Source organism: Chlorocebus sabaeus, chromosome 13 (genome assembly GCF_047675955.1).
Source record: "Chlorocebus sabaeus isolate Y175 chromosome 13, mChlSab1.0.hap1, whole genome shotgun sequence".
NCBI lineage: Eukaryota > Metazoa > Chordata > Mammalia > Primates > Cercopithecidae > Chlorocebus > Chlorocebus sabaeus.
Window position 1 is genome coordinate 5,392,488 of NC_132916.1, and position 23,519 is coordinate 5,416,006.

Below are 23,519 nucleotides of genomic sequence, written 5' to 3' on the forward strand. Positions count from 1 at the left end.
GGGGTGCATTAGGGTTCTCCAGAGAAACAGAACCAACAGGATACATATATAAATGAATAGATACATGAGAGAGGACTTAGGAAGGAAATTGGTTCATATAATTATGGAAGCTAAAAAGTCCCCCAATAGGCCATCTGCAAGCTGGAGAACCAGGAAAGCCAGTTGCACAGCTCAGTCCAGGTCTGAAAGCCTCACAACTAGGGAAGCCGATAGTGAAACCCTGAGTCAGAGGCCAAAGGCTTGAGAAGCTGGGATGCACCTGGTGCAAGTTAAACTCCAAAGACCAGAGATCCGGGAGATCTGATGTTCCAGAACAGGGTAGGTGTCCCAGCTTTAGAACAGAAAGAGACTTTGCCTGCCCTTTGCCTTTCTGTTCTGTCTGGGTCCTCAGCCAGTTGCCTGGTGCCCTACCGCATTGGGTAAGGGCAGATCTTCCCTACTCAGTGCCCTGATTCCAGTACCAGTCTCCCAGAAACACCCTTACTGAAACACCCAGAAGTCATGATCTACCTGCTGTCCGAGCATCCTCTAACCCAGTCAAGTTGATGCTTAGAATTAACCATCCCAGAAGGTAAGGTTAATTTTGTTAGAAATGGGGGGGGGGAAGTTCAGGAAAAAAAAATTCATAAAGTAATATAGATGGTAGAGCAAAGATAGGGTTAATAAAAGAGTTTAGAATCGATTAACAGAAAGTTTAACACTTGGGACATACTTCAAAGGAGAATTATATAAATAAAATTTGCAATTATAGATGATGCATTGACGGTTGCCTTAAGAGTACTGTATATTCCCAACAAAAGTTTTCTAAGAAAAATAAAAAATACATCTTATACCAATGCATCGAATCACAAACTTATCTCCTAAAATTCAACTGTCTCCTGTTAGTAGTGTCATGATCACACACAGAAACATACACACACACACACACACACATCCTTTTCCCTCATCTTGAATTTGAATACACTTAGATGCTAATGAATAACAATTCTTAAACTGAATTTTTGGGGTTACATGAAAAGAAAAGTTTAATGCTTCTCCAAGTCTACAAGTTTATAGATAACTAATTTCAGCTGAGGTCAGTCTTTTTTTTTCTTCTTTTGGTTGTAAGGCTATAAAATGCATTAAAATTTGATTTGCTTCATTTATTTACCGGAAAATAGCAAGGAAGACCTTTAGTGTCTGCCCTAAGATGGAACTTGTCAACTTACAGAGGAGAGAAGTCAGCATTCCTGCATTAGGACACCAGTTGTTTTCCATATACGGGGGTGCTTCCGTATACAGGGGTGCATTTGGGCACATGGCTGGAGAGTCATTTTTCCAATGCTCCTACTTTCTCCTGAATTCAGCTGTCTCTTATTTCACAGGAACATAACACACACAAATGTTTTTTTTTTTAAATTTGTTCCCAGTGGTTTCAAATCCACTGAAACACATTAGAGAAAACCGTTGTCACCTTTGCAGTCCTCAGCATGAAAGAACTCTCTCTGGTGCCATAGACAGCAGGTGCTTGGGCCTGTCTTTTAGAAAGTGTTTTAAATACTTCCACCCACGATTAGGTCAAAGATAAAACTCTACTGAGAAAGAAACAGAAAGAAATCTTTGTGGTTTTTGTTTTGTTTTGTTTTTGCATTTTGGTACCGTGGTTTCCATAAACTAGAATAGTTGTACAACCATAGTAAGTCACATACCAAATGCTGTATTTTTGCAACAGTGTATTTTAAATCTCTCATTAAGTGTTTTTCATTTAGCTCAGTTCGTGGAGGGTACTAATATCTATTGATCTTTCCATTCTTAGATTTTTTTTCATGTCATCATTTACTTGTTTACCTACTCAAATTTCTCTCAGATTATCTCCCTTGTGGGAGACCCTCATGCTCAGATATATGTAATGTGTTCCATGTGCCCCAGGCTTTCAGTGATCTGGGTCCAGGTTTTTGTTTCTGTTAAGTTTTTAGCTTGAAATTCCTGCAATATGTTAGTATAAATTCGGAAACGACAACTACATATGGTTCAGGCTTGATTTCCATATTCTCAATGGATGGAGACTATTTCTTTTCTACCCATAGCCCCAAGTAGAGACAAGGCTTCTTTTTTTCTTATGGAGTTCTCAGTTCAGCTCCTCTCCTCTTGCAGCCACAGAAAAGTCTCATCCTGCATGGACCTTCCCTTCACATCCCGGAGCCTCAAGCCACATCCTCTAATGGGTCTGTTATTTCTTTAGTCTGCTGCAGCACTGCCCTGTGCTATAAAATAAACAGCACAGCATTTCCTTTTTATTGATTTATCATAGTTATACATATTTTGGGAGTAAGTAGAATAATTTGATACCTGTAACTGCGTTAATCATATCAACATGACTGAAGTATCTGTCACCTGAGATATTTATATTTTCTTTGTTTTGGAACCATTATGAATCTTCTAGCTATTTTGAAATACACAATAAATTATTATTAACTGTAATTTTCCTAGTGTACTATCAAACAGTAGAACTTATTCCTTTTATCCAACTGAGTTTCTGTATCCCTTAACCAACATTATGCACAATGGAACATTATTCAGCCATAAAAAGGAATGAAATCGTGTAACTTGCAGCAACATGCATGAAACTGAAGGTCATTAGGTTAAATAAAATTATCCAGGCACAAAAAGGCAAATATCACATGTCTGACTCACTTGTGGGAGCTAAAAATGTGGATCTCATTGAAGTGTAGAGTAGAAGGGTGGTTACAGGTATCTTATTCAGTATTCCCCATATGTATGTGGAGTATGTGTTTGATTTTAGGACTTGCTTTGAGAGTCAATTTAATTTGACTAATGATGTCATTTAATGCTATTGACAAATATATAGAAAATAGTTTAATAAGTATTTGTCAATTCGATTTTAAATGTAAATTAAATATGGGAAAAGAGTACACAATTTATAATAGTAGGACAATTATTATATCTCAAACGTTCCCAAAGTTAAACTACTTGTATCTTAAAGAATACCAGGTGGTGTGCAGTAAATGTTTAACAGCAACCTCTCTAAAAACAGAATGGTCCTGATTTGTGTGTTTCCCAGTTTCTCTGGTGTACATTCCCCCAGTGTGGACAATTTCAAGCTACCCATGGGCCATAATGAATGCAGAGTTGGGAAGAAATGTGCATAATTGGCTCTTGCAAGCCAGTTCAGTGCGCCCCTGCCACATAGAAAAGTAGACTGTCTTCTTGATTATCACCAAAATCAAACAAAAGAGCCAAATTGCGTGGCAGCACAGTGCTGATATCCGTCTAAGATAAGGTTGCTGACAGCACTGAGAGCTTCACAGTCACTGGCCAGTGCTTGTTCTTAGCCTTTCCCCGTGTTATTCCATTGAACCTCACATTCTTGGCTAAGTACTATAGTGTCCTTAGTCTACAGATGAGATCCTGGGGAACAGAGAATTAAGTGATTTGCCTAAACGTATACAATTAGTAAATGATGGACAAGAGATTTGTTCCAAGTAGATGATTCCAGAGTTTAGATTTCTAAGAGTTGCCTGACCCTAAAGTGACTCTAGTTTTACTATGAACATTAATTACAAATATTAGAGTGTCTCATGGACACAGTCATTTCTAAGTGTAATGAGGGTTATTGTGTAAATAGGCCCCAAGAAAAACCTTCTAAATAATCACTAATTAAATATTTTTGTATGCCAGTTGAGTAGGAATGGCATTTTATAAAATGTGAATGGGTGTATTTTTAACATATGGTAAACATGCTCTTACAGTCCTCTTTCCAGGTTTTTATCATTTTGTTTTTTGAGCACATACACCTTTTCAATATCCTCATGCCTAAGACTGATGGGCCATCAAAATATATTTCAGTTTTAGACAAATAGCAGTTCTTTCTGCTAGAATTCTCTTCTACTTGGACAGCGACTGCAAGATTATTTACGCAGTGTTATAGGCAAATAATTTATACAAAATGCACTGAAAAAGATAACATAGTTTCCTACCTTCATCAGTAACTTGCATGAATATGATAAAATCATCTACTAATAATCCTAGATTTTGTTATTTTCTACTATTCATATTAAAGGTCATTTAGCAAATGGGAAGTCAATGTAAAATTTTCTAAAACTAATTATTTCATGCTGTGATTTTAATTAATTTTATTTTGTAATTAGTGTTATTTACCTACACTGATTACAAATATAAAAAAAGACTAAAAATTTAAAGTTTTATGTATTTTCAGTATATTGATATGAAAAACTGTAAGAATAATAGAAATACAATTTATTCTAATTTTAGGTCATAAACATACAAAATGGCAATAAAAGGAATAACTATCTTATAGGAGTTTTGTGAGACCTACATGAAATAATGCGTATAAAACACTTAGCATACTGCCTGCGTAAATACTCAGTAGGATTAATGACTATAGTAGCAGTTACTTTACTGCCTAGTATAGTTACTCTTACTAACAGCTTTACCATAGAATTGCACTGAATTACAGGTAATACCAATTTACAGTAAATACTGAGTAAATCCTGTGGATTGGTCACTTTCCCACCAGAATCTCTAAATCTCTATCTAATATCTCTAAAGTGGAAAGCAAGTGACATTCCATTAAGGTATATGAGGAAAATGTGAAAACTTGGGTCTTGATATATTTTTGGGTAAATGATATTAAAAGAATTTTTTATTGATTATTAATACATGGACGGAGCTTTCAGAAAGTTCATGCACTAGAAGGTCATGGCTTGTCCGGGAAGCAGAGTCTCCTCTCACAGGGTGGGTTGTGCAGCTAGGAAAAGGTGACAGCAGTGTCCAGCCTACGCTTCTAAACCTATCTACGCTCTTTCTTGACTTTACTAAGGAGGATTATTTTATCACCTGGAAAAAAAAAATCACAGTTATGAAGAGGATTTCAAAATGTTCATGCATTTTCGTTTGTGCTACCCACAGATTTGCTGTTTGCAGCAAAATACTTGGTACAGTTGTTCAGTTAATAAATTAGATACACATGCTTCTTTCACAAAAAGACAAAGACTCCAAATTTGCTAACTACTTCTAATGACAAACGAAAGTATTTGGAAGATATATTCAGAGGAATAACATTTAATCTGAACCCTCAAGTTGCCAGTGACATGAACACTGCATGAGAAAATAATTGCTTTCCAAAGAAATTCACGCTATGAAGAGAGCATTTTGAAAATAGATCTTTGCCAGTATTTTCACTATCATGTGACTTTGTTGCTGAAATTTATATGTCATGTATACAAATTGTGACATCTGTACCCTTAAAAAGAGCAGGAGCTTTTAAAATAGTTTCACTGAGGTTTTTTGATACACAGTAATGTGCAAATGTTTAAAGTGTACAACTTAATATACACACACACCTATAAAACCATCAACATGTCAAGACCATCAATAGTCAAGAAAATAAATACAGCCTTGACCTACAGAAGTTTTTGTGGGCCCCTTCCTTTTGACCCTCCCAATCTTCAGGTGACCATTGTTTTGCTTTCTGTCACTATAAATTACTTTGCATTTTCTAGAATTATTTCATATAAAGGGAATTATATAATCTGTATTATTTGGCTTTTTTCACTTAACATAATTTTGTGATTTATCGGTGGTGTTGTTTACATAAATAGTTAATTACTTTTTATTACTTAGTAGTTTATTGTATGGACATACCACAGCTAATTTATTTACATGTTGATAGATACTTGAGTGATTTCCAGTTTTTGGCTATTACACTAAAGCTGCAGGAAGCAGTTGGTCTGTGTACAAGCCTTTAAGTGACTGCAGATTTTGTTTCTCTTGGGTAACGATTTATGTATGCAGTGGTGGGTAACCTGGGAGGGGTCTGTAACTGTTTAAGAGACTGCCAAACTGTTTATGAAAGTGATTGTACTCTTTTACATTCCCCAAATCATGATATGTGTTCCAGTTCTTTCACATTTGTCATCTGTACACCATCTTTGGTGAAGTGTCTTCTCAAATCTTTTGTCCATCTTTTGTTCGTGGTTGTTTGTTTTCTGACTGATTTTTAGTAGCTCTTGATATATTCTGGATACAAGTCGTTTTCATTTATCACATAGATTATTTGTAAATATTTGCTCCCAGTCTTTGGCTTGTCTTTTCATTCTCTTAACAGTTTCTTTCTAAGAGCAAAAGTTTTAAACTCTGAAGAAGTCCAGTTGATAATTCAGCCTTTCATTATGATGTTTAACATTGTATTGAAGAAATACTTGCCTAACCTAAGGTCATGAAGACATTTCTCCTCTGTTTTTTTTTTTTTTTCTAGAAGTTTTACAGTTTTAGATTCTATAGTTAAGTCTATATTCATTTTGAGTAAATATTTGTATACGGTACAAGGTAAGGGTCAAAGTTATTTATTTATTTATTTATTGCTTTTGGATATTTGGTTGTTGCAGCACCACTTGCTGAATCAACTGTCCTTTCCTTATGGCCTCACCTTTGCAGCCTTGCTGAAAATCATCTGGCCGTGTGTGTGCTCCTATTTCTGTGTTTAGTTCCACTGATTTGTTTGTGCCCCTTGATGCCAGAACCACACTGCTTTAGTTACTATAACTTAATAATAAGTGTTGGATTTAGGCAGTATAATTTCCTCACCTTCATTCTTTGTTTTCAGAGTTATTTTGGCTAATCTCGGTCCTTTGAATTTCCATATGAATTATAGAATCAGCTTTTAATTTCCTATAGAAAAGCCTACTGGGATTTTGATTAGATTGATATATGAGTAGTTCAGTTCAAAGGGTGGTGTGAAATCTCTAGCTCTGATTGTGGATTTGTCTATTTGTCTATTTTATTTGCAGTTCTGTCATTGTTTGCTTCATATATACCAAAACTATCTTATTAGGTGTGTCGTACTTAGGGTTGTTACGTCCTTGTGATGACCTGACCCTTTTGTTATTTGAAATGATTTTCTTTATTCCTAGTAATAGTCTTTGTTCTGAACTCTACCTTGCCTGTTATTATTAATAAAGTCATTGTAACTTTCTTTTGACTGGTATTAAATAGTGTATCTTTTCCATCATTTTAATTTTACTCTATGTCTTTATAGTTCAAATAAAATTCTTGTAAGCAGTATATAATTGGCCCGTACTTTTTTATTCAATCTGACAGTCTTTGATTTCTAATTATGATGTGTAGACCATTCAGATTTTATGTTTGGTGTAAATCCACCATCTTGCTATTTGTTTTCTATGTGTTTAATCTGTTCTTTATTCCCCCTTTTTTTCTCTCTACCTTTAAAATTGAATTTTTAATGATTTTGTTTTACGAAGCAGGTTTTAACTGATACAAATCTCCACAAAGAGTTTTCATTGATTTTGAATGCTTTTTGATAATATATAAAAACGTAGCTGATTAGTTTGCAGGGTCAACTGATTGACATCAAGAAAAATGGAAATGCGTTTGAATTTCAACCAAACATATTAGTAGTTAGGAAACAAAAATATAAGTGTAATGTTTAAGAACAGCCAATACAACCTTTTTTTTTTTTTTTTTTTTTTTTTTTTGGAGAGAGAGAATCTCGCTCTATCGCCCAGGCTGAAGTGTAGTAGTGCAATCTCAGCTCACTGCAACCTCCACCTCTTGCCTTCCTGGTTCAAATGATTCTCGTGCCTCAACCTCCCAAGTAGCTAGGATTATAGGTGTGTGCCACCGTACCTGGCTAATTTTTTTGTGTTTGTAGTAGAGACAGGATTTTGCCATGTTGGCCGGGCTAGTCTTGCTGCCTGCCTCTGCCTCCCGAAGTGCTGGGATTACAGGAGTTAGCCACAGCCAATACAGCCTTTATTCCATTTGGATCAACATACTTCTTAAGGAATACCTTTCTTAAATAGTATAACTGAAAATCTAAATACTGAAATAAATTAAACTGAACCATCCCTTAAATCATTATCTCCAAAAGTATTACAGAAAGCATTTGATGATTAATAACATTTAAATATAGTACTTTCATTTAAAAATATCTAATTTTTTAGTAAGAACAAAGACTTACTTAGTAGGTAAAATATTTAAAAATATAGCCACTTAATTTTAATGTGTTTAGTTTCTATTTATAATATAAATAATACATGAGTACAGTTTGTGTGCATGTAATTACTGTGTATTCATTCATTGGGTTTGCATTGCCACTATCTGTTTACTGATAGGGTTTTCACAATCAAACATTTTAGTAATCTCTAGACCGAGAGGACTTTGAGATCGCCAAGAAGGAAGCTAAATATTTTTAAATGATGAAATAAAGAAAATATCTTCACTCTTGACCCATTTAGCTTCTTTCTTTTTTTTTTTTTTTTCTTTTGAGACAGAGTTACACTGTTGTTACCCAGGCAAGAGTGCAGTGGCGCCATCTTGGCTTACTGCAGTCTCCACCTCCCAGTTTCAAGCAATTCTCCTGTCTCAGCCTCCCAAATAGCTGAGATACAAGCGTGCACCCAGCTGATTTTTGTATTTTTAGTAGAGACAGGGTTTTGCCATGTTGGCCAGGCTGGTCTTGAACTCCTGACCTCAGATGATTCACCCACCTGGGCCTCCAAAAGTGCTGGGATTACAGGGGTGAGTGACCTTGCCCAGCTTTCATTTGTATTTTTATGTAGACTGGATAGTCTGACCTACAGATGGTGAGCTATCCTGTAGAAAATGTTACTTTAAAAATGCAAAATGTTACAAAAGCTACTCTAGCTTCCCACCACGTTTTCAGTATTAATTTGCTTCGGACAGTTCCTAATTAATCTCATCCATTCAGTCATTCACAAGTGTAAATATTGACCCATTCCTTTGGCTCCACTGCATGTTTTTATTTTATCTCACATATTAATTTATAATTATTTATAAAACATTTGCAGACAGATACAGATACACAAGATTTCAACTTAATAGGATGGCAAAATGTACCTACCCATTGTCAATCAATGTAATTACCAATTTATATACCTACTGTGTGGACACAGTCTATGACTGACGAATGCAAACCTGTGTTACTCATGCGAGTTCATTGCTGGAGCACCAATAACACCGCAAAGTCAGTCCTGTTGAGAGTAGTAAAAGTATACAGTCAGGACTAAAAACCAGAGAAGGAAATGATGTGATAAAACCCTCCCAAGGAAGTTGAATTTGATGCGCAGGTGAAATGTAGTAATTAAAGTTTTTGTTGTAATAGATTGAGAAGTACCTTAGATCTTATTGTGATCTTTAAAAATACTAATATTCATTTTCTGATAATAAAATGGATGTGTTTAATTTTTATTATTTAAAAATACAGAAATACAGAGTATTTTAAAGAAGACAAATGCCAAGTAACCCCATTACCAAGAGATGTCTGATGAAAACTTTTAAAGCAGATACCATTTTTTTTTTTAAAAATTCTTTTGAATCTGCAAAGTCATGTGTGCACATCCCTGTGCATATGGAAATATGGATAATAATAAATCTACTTTGGTTTTAATTCTAGTTCTGATTCTTTAATACCAAATTCTGAACTTCAGTGACAAAACAATTTAAATATTATTTTAATTTTGAGGTTTTTTTTTTTGGATTTGCCTTCTAGATGTATCATAGAATTCGCCACTCAGAGTGCATTTACCGGGGTAACGATGGAAAAGCTGTCCTACCATAGCATTTGTACTGCAGAAGAGTGGCAAGGCCTCATGCAATTTACCCTTCCTGTGCGTCTCTGCAAAGAAATTGAATTGTAAGTATGTTGCTTTGTCAGTTTCTTCAGGAACGATTTTTAATTGAATTGAACTTAAAGTGAGACAGGTTATAGAATTAGAGTCACAATTATTATACACGTATTACATGTGGAGTTTCATGTGTTGCCATTTTCTCCTTCCAAAGTGATTCCAGATATTATGAGAGGATTTGGAAATAAAGGCCAGATCTCATTACCTTAAAAAAGAAAATCTGAACTCAGTTTTGAAATGAGTTAACCGAAATGATAGCATTTCTCATTAGTCTGTTGCATACTTTATACCATTTAATATTTGACACTCAAAATGGCATTTAACATAAGATATCAAAAAGTTCTCATTTCCCTATAAATTTAAACTTCCAAATTAAATTCAAGAATTTTGTCATAGTTTGACTTTCATACTTTATTTTTTAATCCTATGTTAAGATACTTAAGTTACTAGAAGCCGTTTGTATGTTCATTGTAAGTGCAAGCCAACAGTATCTACATAGGAAACCTTCAGAAGTGGCTTAGAGCTACTATTTGCTTTACAATTGAAATTATAGTATATATTATACCATACCGTTAATTCAAGTCTAATGTTGGTAACTAAATTAGCAAATGAAAAATAGGTAATAACTTCGGTGTTTATATTAGTGAAATTGTTATTGCAGTTAAAATAGGAGATAAAACAATTTCAACTCCAAAAATACTTCTGAAAAGGCTTTTCCCCCCTTTTCTATGATTGTATATGTATCTAATATTTGTAATACACCTTTTTGTTCTTTTAATTTCTCTGATAACAAATGAAGCATCATTTTAAACAGATTAATAGAAAATGAATCAATAACTTAGATATTGGACTAGATTTCTAAGGGAATAAATATGTGGAATTTATTCCTGAAAATCTTTCAGTACCAGAGAGATGTGGCTGAGAAGGCAGAAAAAGGGATGGCTGAGCTCCCAGTGTCTTTTTAGCTCCTTGGTACAAAAAGGTTAAATGATTTTCTTTACTTATTATGTTTATTCTAATTACCTTTAGTGATAAACTGCCCTTTTAAAATTTCAGATTCCACTTTGACATTGGTCCTTTTGAAAACATGTGGCCTGGAATTTTTGTCTACATGGTTCATCGGTCCTGTGGGACATCCTGGTATGAATGACTTTAAAATTTACTGTTTGAAATATTGGGTGACATAACCTCTTCCTCCTTCTACATACATGCCTCACCACCATCTTTGTTTGAAATTATTTAAAAATGTTGCATATATAAATTACTTTTTTTCTAAATATTCAAATAAAAAAGGGCTGAGATTATTGTACAAATACGCAGCCTTTTCAGATTTTCTGCCGGGGCTCTAGCAACGTGGTTGTAGCCTGGTTAAAAAACAAATCCAAAAAGCTTTCATAAAAACAGAGGCTAGAACTTCATTTGGCGGTGTAACTGAAAGAGACAGGGGTTACTACTGACCAGAATGTTTATGCAGCCAGTAAACATATGAAAAAAAGCTCATCGTCACTGGTCATTAGAGAAACGCAAATCAAAACCACAATGAGATACCATCTTATGACAGTTAGAATGGCAATCATTAAAAGGTCGTGAAACAACAGATGCTGGAGAGGATGTGGAGAAATGGGAACATTTTTATGCTGTTGGTGGGAGTGTAAATTAGTTCAACCATTGTGGAAGACAGTAGAGTGATTCCTCAAGGATCTAGAACTAGAAATACCATTTGACCCAGCCATCGCATTACTGGGTTTATACCCGAAGGATAATAAATCATTCTACTGTAAAGACACATGCACATGTATGTTTATTGCGGCACTATTCACACTAGCAAAGACTTGGAACCAACCCAAATGCCCATCAATGATAGACTGGATTAAGAAACTATGGCACATATACACCATGGAAACTATGCAAACATAAAAAGGATGAGTTCATGTCCTTTCATGGATGAAGCTGGAAACCATCATTCTCAGCAAACTAACACAGAAACAGAAAACCAAACACTGCATGTTCTCACTCATAAGTGGGAGTTGAACAGTGAGAACACATGGACACAGGGAAAGGAACATCACATACCAGGGCCTGTCAGGGGGTCAGGGGCTAAGGGAGGTCTAGCATTAGGAGAAATACCTAACGTGGATGAAGGCTTGATGGGTGCAGCAAGCCATCATGGCACATGTGTACCTGTGTAACAAACCTGCACGTTCTGCACATGTACCCTGGAACTTAAAGTATAATAAAAATTTAAAAAATGTTTAGAATACCACGTGTAAATAGCATCAACTTTCAACCTGCCATCATGTATCTATTAGAACAGATCAAAAAGTAACGTCTTCTTATTCAAAGTGTGGTACTTTGTCAGTAATTTAATTATGGCACCATTTCATTGCAAATCTTTTCCCCACCCAATTTGGCTGTCCTAGAGGCCTTTCCTGACTTTATATCTGATCCTTTACAGTGTAAACATGCAATGTTAAAATGCAAGGAATTGTTTTCTTTTGCTCTTTTTTTACTCATTTACGAATTAAATGTCTTATAGAACCTCTTAGTTTCTCTAGAACTTAATTGTCATTCCTCTTGAAGTCTGTGTCTTTCCTATCTGTGACTTTTTGTAAATTAGTGTTTCAAAAGGGTGCACACAGGTTACCCAACTCCAGTTAATTCTCAGAATGCAGTTGAGAGTTTGACCAGTTGGAATTCTTAAAATGCCATACCTTATACCTCAAATACATTTGGAAATTTTCAGTGGAGAAAAACACAGGTTACATATTTTTTTAAGTTTTTATGAATTCTCAACCTCCTTGGTATTTCAGAAAGCTTTGTATTATATATGCTTTTGTTTTAAGCTGTCTCAAGTCTATTTTGAGAGTTGAGAGAGTCTTAAATACGTATAAGTACATAATAATATAAACATAGAGTATAACAATATGTGTAATAAAATATACATTTTTTTTGTACTATGTAAGTATTTGGATATGTTCATTTGGGACTTAGCAATTTTAGTATATAATAAAACTTAATACTTTGGAATTGCTTTGAAAAGTCTCATGATACACATATTTGCAGTTTGTAAGTCTGAATATTCTTTTTGGCAAATATTAGCTCAAAATACCTGTTAGCAAGATGGTGCTGGGTTGTTGTCTTTTGAGCACTGTGGGGTTTAGGAAATGAACATATAACTAAAGAAAATCATGAGGGCTGGTGACAGGTGACTGTGTACGAATGCTGATACTTTCTCGCCGGTGGGACAGTTACTATATCACAACAGATACCATAAAAGAGTCTTTATTCTCTTCTTTTTGGCTAGAGAACTGGAAAGGAACTGGTGAATGAGTTTCCAGTGCTTATGGATTCAGTCAGGGTGGAAATCTTTAGAGTTGCAAGTGTGTAAGATACAGACATATGTGTACCTAAACTAGGGGGTTCTCCTGCAACCTAGTGATTCTCTACTGGTTTCGGTCATAACAGTTTCTTTTCCGTGCAGCTTTGAGCTCGAAAAGTTGTGTCGTTTTATTATGTCTGTGAAGAAGAACTATCGGCGGGTTCCTTATCACAACTGGAAGCACGCGGTCACTGTAGCACACTGCATGTACGCCATACTTCAGAACAATCATGCGCTTTTCACAGACCTTGAGGTGGGTATGCACTCTTTACCGCTGTTTCTCATAACCTCAGTGGATTTAATACTGTGTGTCGGGAGCACATTAATGACATGGATTTGTGACATGTTATTCCAAGACAAATTTTGGCTTACTAAATCAAGAGCATCCCGTTTTTAGATTCCTATACCCAAGCATTTAGCATATTATTTTATATGAGAAATGTAGATAAAAGAAATTTTAACTTTATCAAAATATCCCCCAAGGAATCACTAATTTTGTAGCCTTCTCTATTAAAGCCTTCTCTATTAAAGCTTAAATGTTCTGAAGGGATATAAACAGTGAATTTTATTCATTGCTTCTATGCCCTGGATAATGTAGATGTATGCTGTCTATTTGAGAACCTAGAGCATTAAATACTGTGAAGACAGAAATGATTTTGACCTCCTCTAGCATGAGGAAACAAAGGATCTGAAATGTTTAATTAATTTGCCCAACTTTAAATACCCAGAGTTGGTGACATATCCAAAGCTTTCAGAATCTCAGAGTTAGAATTGGAGATGGCCACTTCCATTCGTCAACCACAGTCACAGTCCCTTACTTGAAAGCCAGGCTTAGCGCTTAGTGACTCGTGGCCACAAAGGATGCTGATTCTACATCTGGACAATCCCGACTTTGAAGGGTATCCCTCCCTCTGACCACACTGATCCTGGGAGTGTCTGCTCACACCTTAGATGGAGTCCTCCTTTCTCCCCTCTGTAAACTGATATCATCTTTTAGGGGACCTATGACTGTCCAGAGAAAGGAGCTGTTATCTTTGTGATACATAAATTGTGCTTTTCTCAAATTCACATTTACTCTAGAATCCAGTGCTTGTGAAGGTCCATCCTATCCTTTTCCATCCTATTGGACCAAATTCACAATCTGCGTGGAAAACTCGAAAGATGCATTCTAGGAAAAAAAAAAAAAATAGTAGCATTTTAAAGAGAGAATAAAAAAATTATCCTCTAGTTTTTGTTGCTTTTTCAAAACAATTATTAGTTCAAGTGGAGTTTAACCTCATCAGTAATTTATTATTTATTACCTCCGCCCAAAAGATCCAGATGAAATCTGTCCTTTTTTCCTGTTTGTCTTAACAAAGTCATTTTCTATTGAACCCCATATTGTTGAGACTTTGAGCGTTTTCTCCATTCTATTCCTTTTAAGAAAGCAATTTCATTGTCTTGTTTTGCCATTTTGCCACACCTTGTGAGTTTAAGAACTATAGAAATTGTACTTTCAAATTGCATTGCAATTTATGTTCAAAAAGTTGAAAATTTAACGGTAAGTGAGAAAAACTTTGTTGATACATATTGACTCTCATTTAAGTTCCTAATTCATTTCTGGAATTATATCATTGCATTTTCCCAAAACATCAGATCGTTTTGGCTGAAAAATAATCCCCAAATGACGTATGTAAATATTTAAAACATATTTTATAAAGAAGAAATTTAACCTCTAAGAGAACTATTAGAAATTATCGTTTGATCTTGTTAAAGGGAAATGCTTAAGAAGGGTGATTTATACATTATTTTCGGATGTATGATTCTGGCACACCTTTAATAAAACTACTGAAGGTCACATCAATTTTAAAAGTGAGTTTAAAAACTGGAAAGATGATAACTTTTACGTATCGTGCAAGATTGTAAAACTCTTGAGATTTCTTATCAGGTACATCATGATGACACAGCAGCCTAAAACATGGAAACCACCCCAAAACAAAATGATATTAACAACATAATTAATTCAGTTATCTTAAGAATGCCAGGCAAGTATGATTGTTAACATGATACTTCATGGGGTTAGGGGTTGCTGGTGAGATTTCCCTTCCAATTATGTTGCGGGAAAAACCAGTCCTACATTATCAGGATAAAGAAGCAGGCATATCGCTAAAAATGTGCCCGTGAGAACTTCTCCCGACTCCCATCCCAGCACCCCCATCTGTCCGCATCTGCCCTCAGCAGGCTCTGCCTTGCACACTTCTCTTAAACCTTCACACTCCTCTCCAGCACTGACCCTTCTGCTTTGTCATATCTGTCGCCACCACCTCTTTGAGAGCACTGCCTACCAGTGCTTCCCTCTCTTCTCTCTCCTCCGTTATCATGCTCTCACCCCTCTTTTCTGGATCATTGCCATCTGCATGTACGCATGCAGTTTTTACTTCCCTCTTAGATATGCTCTGATCTGCCACTCTCCTCAGCTCCCTCCCTGTTACTTAGCTCTTCTTTGCAGTAAACCCCATGTAAGTGTTACCCTACTGGCTCTTTCAAAATCCTCTCCTCCTCGCATTCTTTCTGAAAACAACTCTGATCAAGCTTCTGAACTTAACACCCTGGAAAATGCCCTGCTCCAGGTCACCAGTGACCTGCACCCGACAAGATCCGAGGGTCAGTCCTCAGTGTCTTTGCTTGAATGCCGGGACATTCGGCACTCGGTTTTCCTGCTAATGCACCAGCTGTTCCTTCCTTGGGATTTTTTGTTTGTTTGTTTTTGTTTTGTTATTGTTGTTTTTTTCTTAATCCTTCTCTTTCCTCAGACTTAGACACATGCAGTCTGTTCCCCCTTTACAGGTATAATTTGTCTTTCAAAATAAAATTCTGATTGTGATTGTTATTAACACATTGAGTCTCTCAATATTCTTTAAACACTTCAATCTTTTTAAGCAGTGTTTGGTATAACCTACATTCCACTCAAAATCCCTTCATGAGAGAATAGAAACCGTCATATGAAATTTGTTATAATAGGATTTAACCTCTAGAGTTCTGATTCTTTCTTCCCTTCAATTTTTATCAAGTATTTAATTGCCCACTGGATGATTTATTTTAGAATTGGGAGTACTTGAGAGCTTAGACCTTGACCCTCCTCCGACCTCAAACTACAACCTTGGTGAGCTCAGCCAATCATGTGGCCTTAAATGCCACATGGTCACTTTCTCTAGCAAAGGCCTATCTCCAGGCCTTGAGGCTTCAGTAGCTGCTACCTGTCACAACAAAATCTCCGCTTGTCAAATCTCCTCTTGACTATCAAGTAGACTCCTCGCCTCAGTCTAAATGTGAAGTCCTGACCTCTCTCCTCAAACCCATTCCACCTGTACTTCTCTCATATCAGTTGATGCTGATCATTACAGCTTCTAAGACCAAAACATTTGAGGTCATACTTGACCCCTTATCACCTCCTTTCTTTTCACTCTCTGACAGTCAAAAAATCCTGTTGGTTCTGCCTGCAAAACGCATCCAGACTTTAATCACCCTTTAGAAGCTTTCATTGTTGTTATCCCGGTCTAAAGCTCTATTATATTTTGCCTCAATTACTTTAGAAACCTCCTCACTGATCTCTCATCCTTCTGGAATCTGTTTTCAACACAGTTGCCAGAATAATCTTGTAAACATAGAACCAAAAGGATAACACTGCTCTGTTAAAAAACCCTGTGATAATAGTTCCTCCGATCCCTGAGAATATAAGCCTTGTATATTGACTGCCTCCCCTGCCCTTGACCCCACTGGCCACCTTCCTGATTCTCCAAGTCTCAGGGCACACTCACCTCCAAGTTTATGTTGTCACTGCTCCCCTGCCCTGTGTGCTCCTCTCCCACACTCACTTGCCTCTCTCCTTCCCCTCTTTCAGGTCTCTGCTCACACCTGGCCTTTTAATGAGGCGCGCCTGCCTAGTTTATTTTGTACTCAGCCTGACTTTCTTTAATTTCCGTTAGTCTGCTCTGCCTTTTTTTTCTATATATTTGCCATTTTTACATGCGATATGATTTACCTGTTATATTTATTGTTTATAATAGCAATAGTGTTGTTAGATAACATCAAATAGATTTTGCTGAAACTGGCCTTTCTTTCCTTGTGCAGATTTGCTTTATCTGTAATTTTTTGGAACATTTGCTTTATACCTTTAAGTTGATACCTCCTGCACCTTTTCCTAGAGTTGAGAGAGAAACTCAAAAATAATTTGACTATCGTTCATAAGCAGAGAAACAAAGAAAGGGGCTACAGATGAGTTAGATTATCTGGAATTTCAAAGATTCCTAAGGATTAGCTATATTTGTGTAGGATTCTTTATGCCAGAATGCCATGTTTGTGCTATATTAATGCCAGAAAGTAATGTGACATGAATGTAAGCGGTAAGTCTGCTCACATGTGTTTCTGTGTTTTGAACATCTCTGCATCATGTTGTTTTTTAAAGCGCAAAGGACTGCTGATCGCGTGTCTGTGTCATGACCTAGACCACAGGGGCTTCAGTAACACCTACCTGCAGAAGTTCGACCACCCTCTAGCAGCTCTCTACTCCACTTCCACCATGGAGCAGCACCACTTCTCCCAGACCGTGTCCATCCTCCAGGTGAGTCACCGCACACCGTGTCCCGCTTAGTCTCAAGGGCTGCCTGGGAGATAGTGGTACTTCATAGGTGGAAAGGGAAGATCATTATGGCTTCCTTAAAAGCAACAGCTATATTTTATTGTAGAACCTTATATTTATAGTCATCATTAAATAATAGTGTTTTTTGCATAAAGAATCCTTTACAAAGAATTTGAATATATGTATTTTGCACTCACATTTGTTTTTTAAATATTATATCAATAAGTACATGTAACCTTAAAGCATTACTTATTTTATGTAATTTAAATCAGTTAATTCTATAGTTTATCATATTCTTGAACCAGAACTTATTGAACAGTAAATCTTAAAAGTTAGGTAAATATAAGGTTTTAAGTGCATTGTAGCTTTTTTTTTTTTTTACATTGTGTGTTTTGTTTATTTTATTACCTTTAAGATGTTCTTGGTAATTGATGTAGACAATCACAGATGTCACTTCAACATGGGATATATGCGCTCCTTCTTAAATGATTTTTCTCAAACTCACTTTACCAAGGTAGCCATTACATCATAATGATTTGATTCCTATCACAAACAATTTTAAAAAATATAATCTGTGTTCAGCTTAAGTATAGTGGGCCCTATATGTTCCCCTCACTGTCAGCACCTCTAAGTAGGAAGAGAAATCCTTGTTACATCTTCCAATCATAAGTCTAAGGGAAAGGATTTTGAGTTTTGAGGATGTCATAGCAAAATGCCAACAGTGACTCTGCCAGTAACTGGCCATAGGGAAGTAGCAAAGCAGAAAAGCTTTTGCCACTTGGTGCAGTTTTTCTCTGTTGAATAGGCCAGGCCTCCTCTAAATGCCAGGATTTTGTTTTCTCCCCTCAGTTTCCCAAAGGCTTCTCTTAGTGCCTCCTCGTTTGACTTAACTGTCCGTGTGATTGGTAGTGCTGCATGCTCAGTCCTTTCTAAAACCCAGCAAAACTGACCTTCTAGGTCTCATGTCCTCAGTCCTACAAAGGTCAGTAGTCACCTTACTCGATTCTGGGTGCCCTTTGAATTACCTGCTGGGTAGAAGTGAAAAGTATTTCAGATATGGAGCTATTTTAGTCATTTTCAAGCCATCCCCAGTAGGCAGCTGATGTTAAGCTTGCTCATGGGCCAGTTGACTCCTGAAAGCAACGTGTAGTCATCATTCCTGTCATTTGCTTGACACCAGCTCTTTCCTTTTTAAATGACATATGTTTACATAGATATGTCCATGCATAAAACAAGGATACATAGAAATGTAAGCAGGATAAAAGGCATATGTGTATATGTATGCGTACATATATTTATACATATATGTAAAACATGCTTTCTGTAAATGGATGAACATTCTAAAACTTCATGACAGCTGATGTCTACTTTGACCTCACTCATCAATGGAGACTCTTTATTTGTCTAAGATGAATAAACGCCAGAAACAACATCAGGGCGACTTCACTTAGAAATAATTAGGAGTCACTGAGTTAGCATCCCATGTCCTAAATGAATTCATGCATTTGACAGTGCAGCATTGCTACCAGTTTAATCACAGCTAAATTTCAATAGCCAGTATAGAGTTTCTTTAGAAAGCCTGTGTTAAATACAATAGGATTAGTTTTGAAGGAGACCAGAATTGCGAAGTTTATTGCCACTGAGTAGAATAAAAAATAAACCTTGTAATATAGCAGTCACATCAAGGCGGGTGGGGATGGGGAGGCTCCAGGTCCACCTAAGCCCTGGGAAGACTTGGCCCAGTTGCTGACATCAAAAAATGGATGTTTAGGGTGGTTTGCCTCCAGTTTGGCAAACCCTCAGCGATGTAGGGATTCCAGATTACTTAAGGCAGTGTTCCTAAAAAAGATCAGAACTACTAACAGGAACTCATGGCAGTAAGTTAAGTTCAGACAGGTAAGCTGTTGGCATTCAAAAAGCTGTGGGAGAATAGATTCAGATACTAGAGCTGGAATTTCAGTCATTGGTGAAGTAATAATAACGGCAAATTTGTTCTCCTAGTTAGAGAAGATAAAGTACTAGATACACCGCAAAAACAGAAGCGGGGAATCAGAACTCGGGATTGCTGCAAATTAAGATGAAAAGCACTACCAGTTTGAAAACAAATTTATATATTCAATTGAGCAAATCCCTTCAATTTGAGCTATGCCCAGAGAGAAATGATATTGGAGCTATAAACAGACAGCCTGATCTACATGGGCAGGAATATTCAGGAAAGAGTGTCTTCCTCTTCTGAAAATTTCTGTGCTCTTGGCTGATTTTGCAGTAATCCTCATGATACTTCTCTGAGTGGTTTTTTTTTTTTTTTTTTAGATTCATCTAACTTGTCCCTGAAATTCAATTTAATAACAAACAGATTTATTGAGCACCTTCTATTTGCCAACACATGTTTTAAGCACTGGGGATATAGTGATAAATAGAACAACCACAAATCCATGTCCTCTGGAGCTCACAGTCTGGAGTGAGGAAGGCCTGAGTCCCCTGACTTCGGCCCTCACGTTGTTCTTCTCATTGGCCCACCACCTGGCACACCCGTGACCCTAACTGACAGTGGTATCCTGAGGACTCTCAGACCCATGTGATTCTGCCTAGTGCTCAATAGGACTTCTGCCCAAGCACCTGAACCCTGTATTCCGTATGGCCCGAATTGTGCTTTGGTAGTACACTTATTTAGGTGCCTTTTGTATTTTGTATCCCTGTGGTGGCAACCTCATTGACCCAGGAAAGCAGGCTGATGACCTTAGAGTCACCATTCTTCCCTTCTTTAGCCTTATCTTCCCATCCCTCCATCCTGTTGCCACCAAGTGCTGCTGATTTTATGTTTCATCAAAAGACACCTACAAGCTTGACTAATTAAGATGCTATCCTTGGGTAACAGTTAAAAATTCCAACTTCCAGTCATTAAAATAGAACATTATATAGTTTCATGATACGAATGCCTGTGATACTTCTGTTTATCCACAAGAGACTTTTCCCATTGCTCTCTTGATCTGCATTGCCACACAGATGATTGTGAGCATGGCACTGCCCATCCTCAGGTCACACAGACGGATACAACATAAGCAATTTTGTGTATGATGGTTGGAAATAGTTCCCCATCAGACATCTTCGCAGGTGTGTGTTGCATATGTGGCTGCTTATTGTAGTTTTGCCAACCTGAGTGCCAGCTTTCAGTATGGCTGCCAGTGGTATCTACTGGATAAGCAGGGCATTCAGGAGAATACTGCTAGCTAACACAGTGACAACAGCAAGCAAGGAGAATATTACAGTAGATTTCAAAAAGCTATCCCTCAATCGCTCTGTCTCTCTCCCTCCCTCCTTCCCTCCCTCTGTCTCTCTTCTTCCCTCCCTCTCTCTCCCTCTCCCTCCACACACACACACACACACACACACTCACTTGCACATACACACACACGTTACTCATGGTAGAGAAAAGAGGAAGTGTGTATTTGCTCACTGCTTGCCTTGACCTTGGTTGCAGTGATAGGGATGCAGTAGATAATCCCATGTTGAGTGGGCAGTGGGAAGAGATTAAGTCATGAAGTAAGAGTAGATACAAGAGCATCTGCAGAGAAGGTCAATCTGTATCCCTGAGCTTCCCATTGTGTCTTAATGCTGGTCATCAGGATTGTTTTCATGGTGTTGGGGGCCCGTTGCTGTGTAGAGGTCATGGTGGACTTTTAGCAGAGAGGAAACTCACTTGAGTCTCTAGTAAATGGTAATCTGGCCCCTCTGACCACTACAGTTCCCAAGTGGCAAGCATTGTCCCTAATTGACATCCCAGTTTCAGCCTTCCTTGTATTTTGTCTGTTTTTCCACCTTTTCCCCCTTATCCATCAGTGTTTCCCTGAGTGTTTTTGTCTCAAATCCATCCTCCAAGTATATGTCTGAATATGTTTTTCTCCTGTTTAAAAGTCATTAGTGGCTCTCTGGGGCCTCTGGAATAATTTCCTGTTTTCTCAGTTGATATACAAGTCTTTTATGAGAGGCCCCTGTCTGTTCCAGGACTACAGTATCTGCTCTGCTTCTGTAGTTTCAGACCGTATCTTAACTCTGTGCCATTGGCCGGGTTCCCTCTACGTGTAATTACCCCACACCCTTTCTGTGGTCCCCAACTCAGGCATGACCTCATCCAGTAAAATTCTTTGACTGCATCCCCACATCACTGGGCTACAGCACTGCCCCCTTTTGAGCGCCTGAGCACCTCAAGCATACATACGTCTTAGTGGTTTGTGTTTGTTTGTTTGTTTGTTTTTCACATTGTATTGAAATTTTCTGTTTGTGAGTTCGGCTTCCCACCTCTTCTGAATTAGAAGCTGATGAGGAGAGTCACTGCCCCTTCTTCACCTCTGGACTCACAGGCCCACCTCTGGGGCTGTTGATATGGGCACAAGTGGAAGTGTGAAGGTAGAGCATGGGGAGGGAAGGATGCAGAGTGGGCAGAACCAGCACTCAGAGACTGAACCTGAAGCTTTATGTAAGGTTAGTGAGTAGCTGTGTCCGGTGGGACAGAGAGCTGAGACGCTGAGCAGGGGAAGAAGGCAAGCAGATTGCCTTCATGTGAGATGTGAGGAGACTGTTTTGTGTGGACAGTTACATCCAAGAACGTAGGTGAGCTTTGTTTTCTTGCCTAAAACTTACTAGCTTACGATTAGTAATGGTGATTGAACCATTATTGCTGGAATATTAAATCAATTTATTCTGTTTATTCATGAGATATTGATTATTTTGAACATTGAAACTATACTTTTTTCTTTCTTTTGCCTTCTTTGAATACCCCATTTTGACTTTGAAAATAGTCAAAATTTTAGAAAACAGACCAATTAGGAATGAGTATTCTCTTTATTAAGAACCTTTCCTGAATATTCCACTAATCTTAAATTATCTGTTGCTTTTGAAATGTGATATTTCAGAAAATTATCTATTTAGACCAACATTTTGGGATCCCGTGGCTTCTTACTACTCTTTACAGCAGCACTATTTCCGTGACTTAGCTAGAGAGTTCTTCCAATTCGTCTACACTAGGTACAATTTGCTGTTGTGTATTACAATTATACTTAAATTATTGTACTTATATTCAACACTACCTGTACTGGTCATCTAAAATACATGACACAGTGGCTAGTTTAAATCCGTCCTTTTCTACAGCTGTGTTCTGAATAGAAAAGGTATTTGGCTATCAAATTCATTTTTAGGCATATATTTGTTTGTTTGTTCATCTCTCCTTTAACTCTGACTGTGGAAGTTTTACTGGTAGATTTTATCATCATCATCATCATCAATCATCAATCATCACTCTTATAATAGTAATCATTTTATCATGTATTGGGTACTTACAGGGCACCAGAAACTTAAATGTGTTGTACCTATTTTAATACAGTTTATTTTTATTATATCCCCATGAGATAGATATTATTATTTATTTTCATTTTACAGATGAGAATAATATGCATCAAAGAGGTTAAGTATTCTATTTGTCACATCACTAATCAGTGGCAGAATGACATTAAAAACTAGAATTATTTGGCTCCAAAATCTGTGCTCTTAATTACAGTACTGTAATGCTTCCTAATATGTGGTTTGATGTACTAGATAATTAAATTTCAAAATCAGTATTATAGATACTTTAAAGGCATTGCCATCATGAATGTTTGATGCACTTAGTTGCATCATTGACATTTTTTTTCCGAAAGTAGTGGTTCCCTAATCCTCCAGCAGTGGACAGAATACTAAGAGCCTTTAGGATCCTCATGATTAAGGGCTGGAAGGAGTATTGACAGTCATGTATTCAAGGCAGTCCCGGGGTCATCTTTCAGCATCAGCACCAATTTCAACA

At 37.0% G+C, this 23,519-nt stretch overlaps 1 protein-coding gene across 1 annotated transcript in view; it reads left to right on the forward strand.

Moving 5' to 3' along the window:
- Positions 1 to 23,519, forward strand: part of PDE10A (phosphodiesterase 10A) — a 330,258-nt gene that overhangs the window by 263,060 nt on the left and 43,679 nt on the right. The window contains 5 exon segments of the mRNA XM_008007784.3: positions 9,551 to 9,589; positions 9,591 to 9,694; positions 10,743 to 10,826; positions 13,168 to 13,318; positions 17,510 to 17,665. Coding sequence (XP_008005975.3) covers positions 9,551 to 9,589; positions 9,591 to 9,694; positions 10,743 to 10,826; positions 13,168 to 13,318; positions 17,510 to 17,665 — 534 coding nt within the window.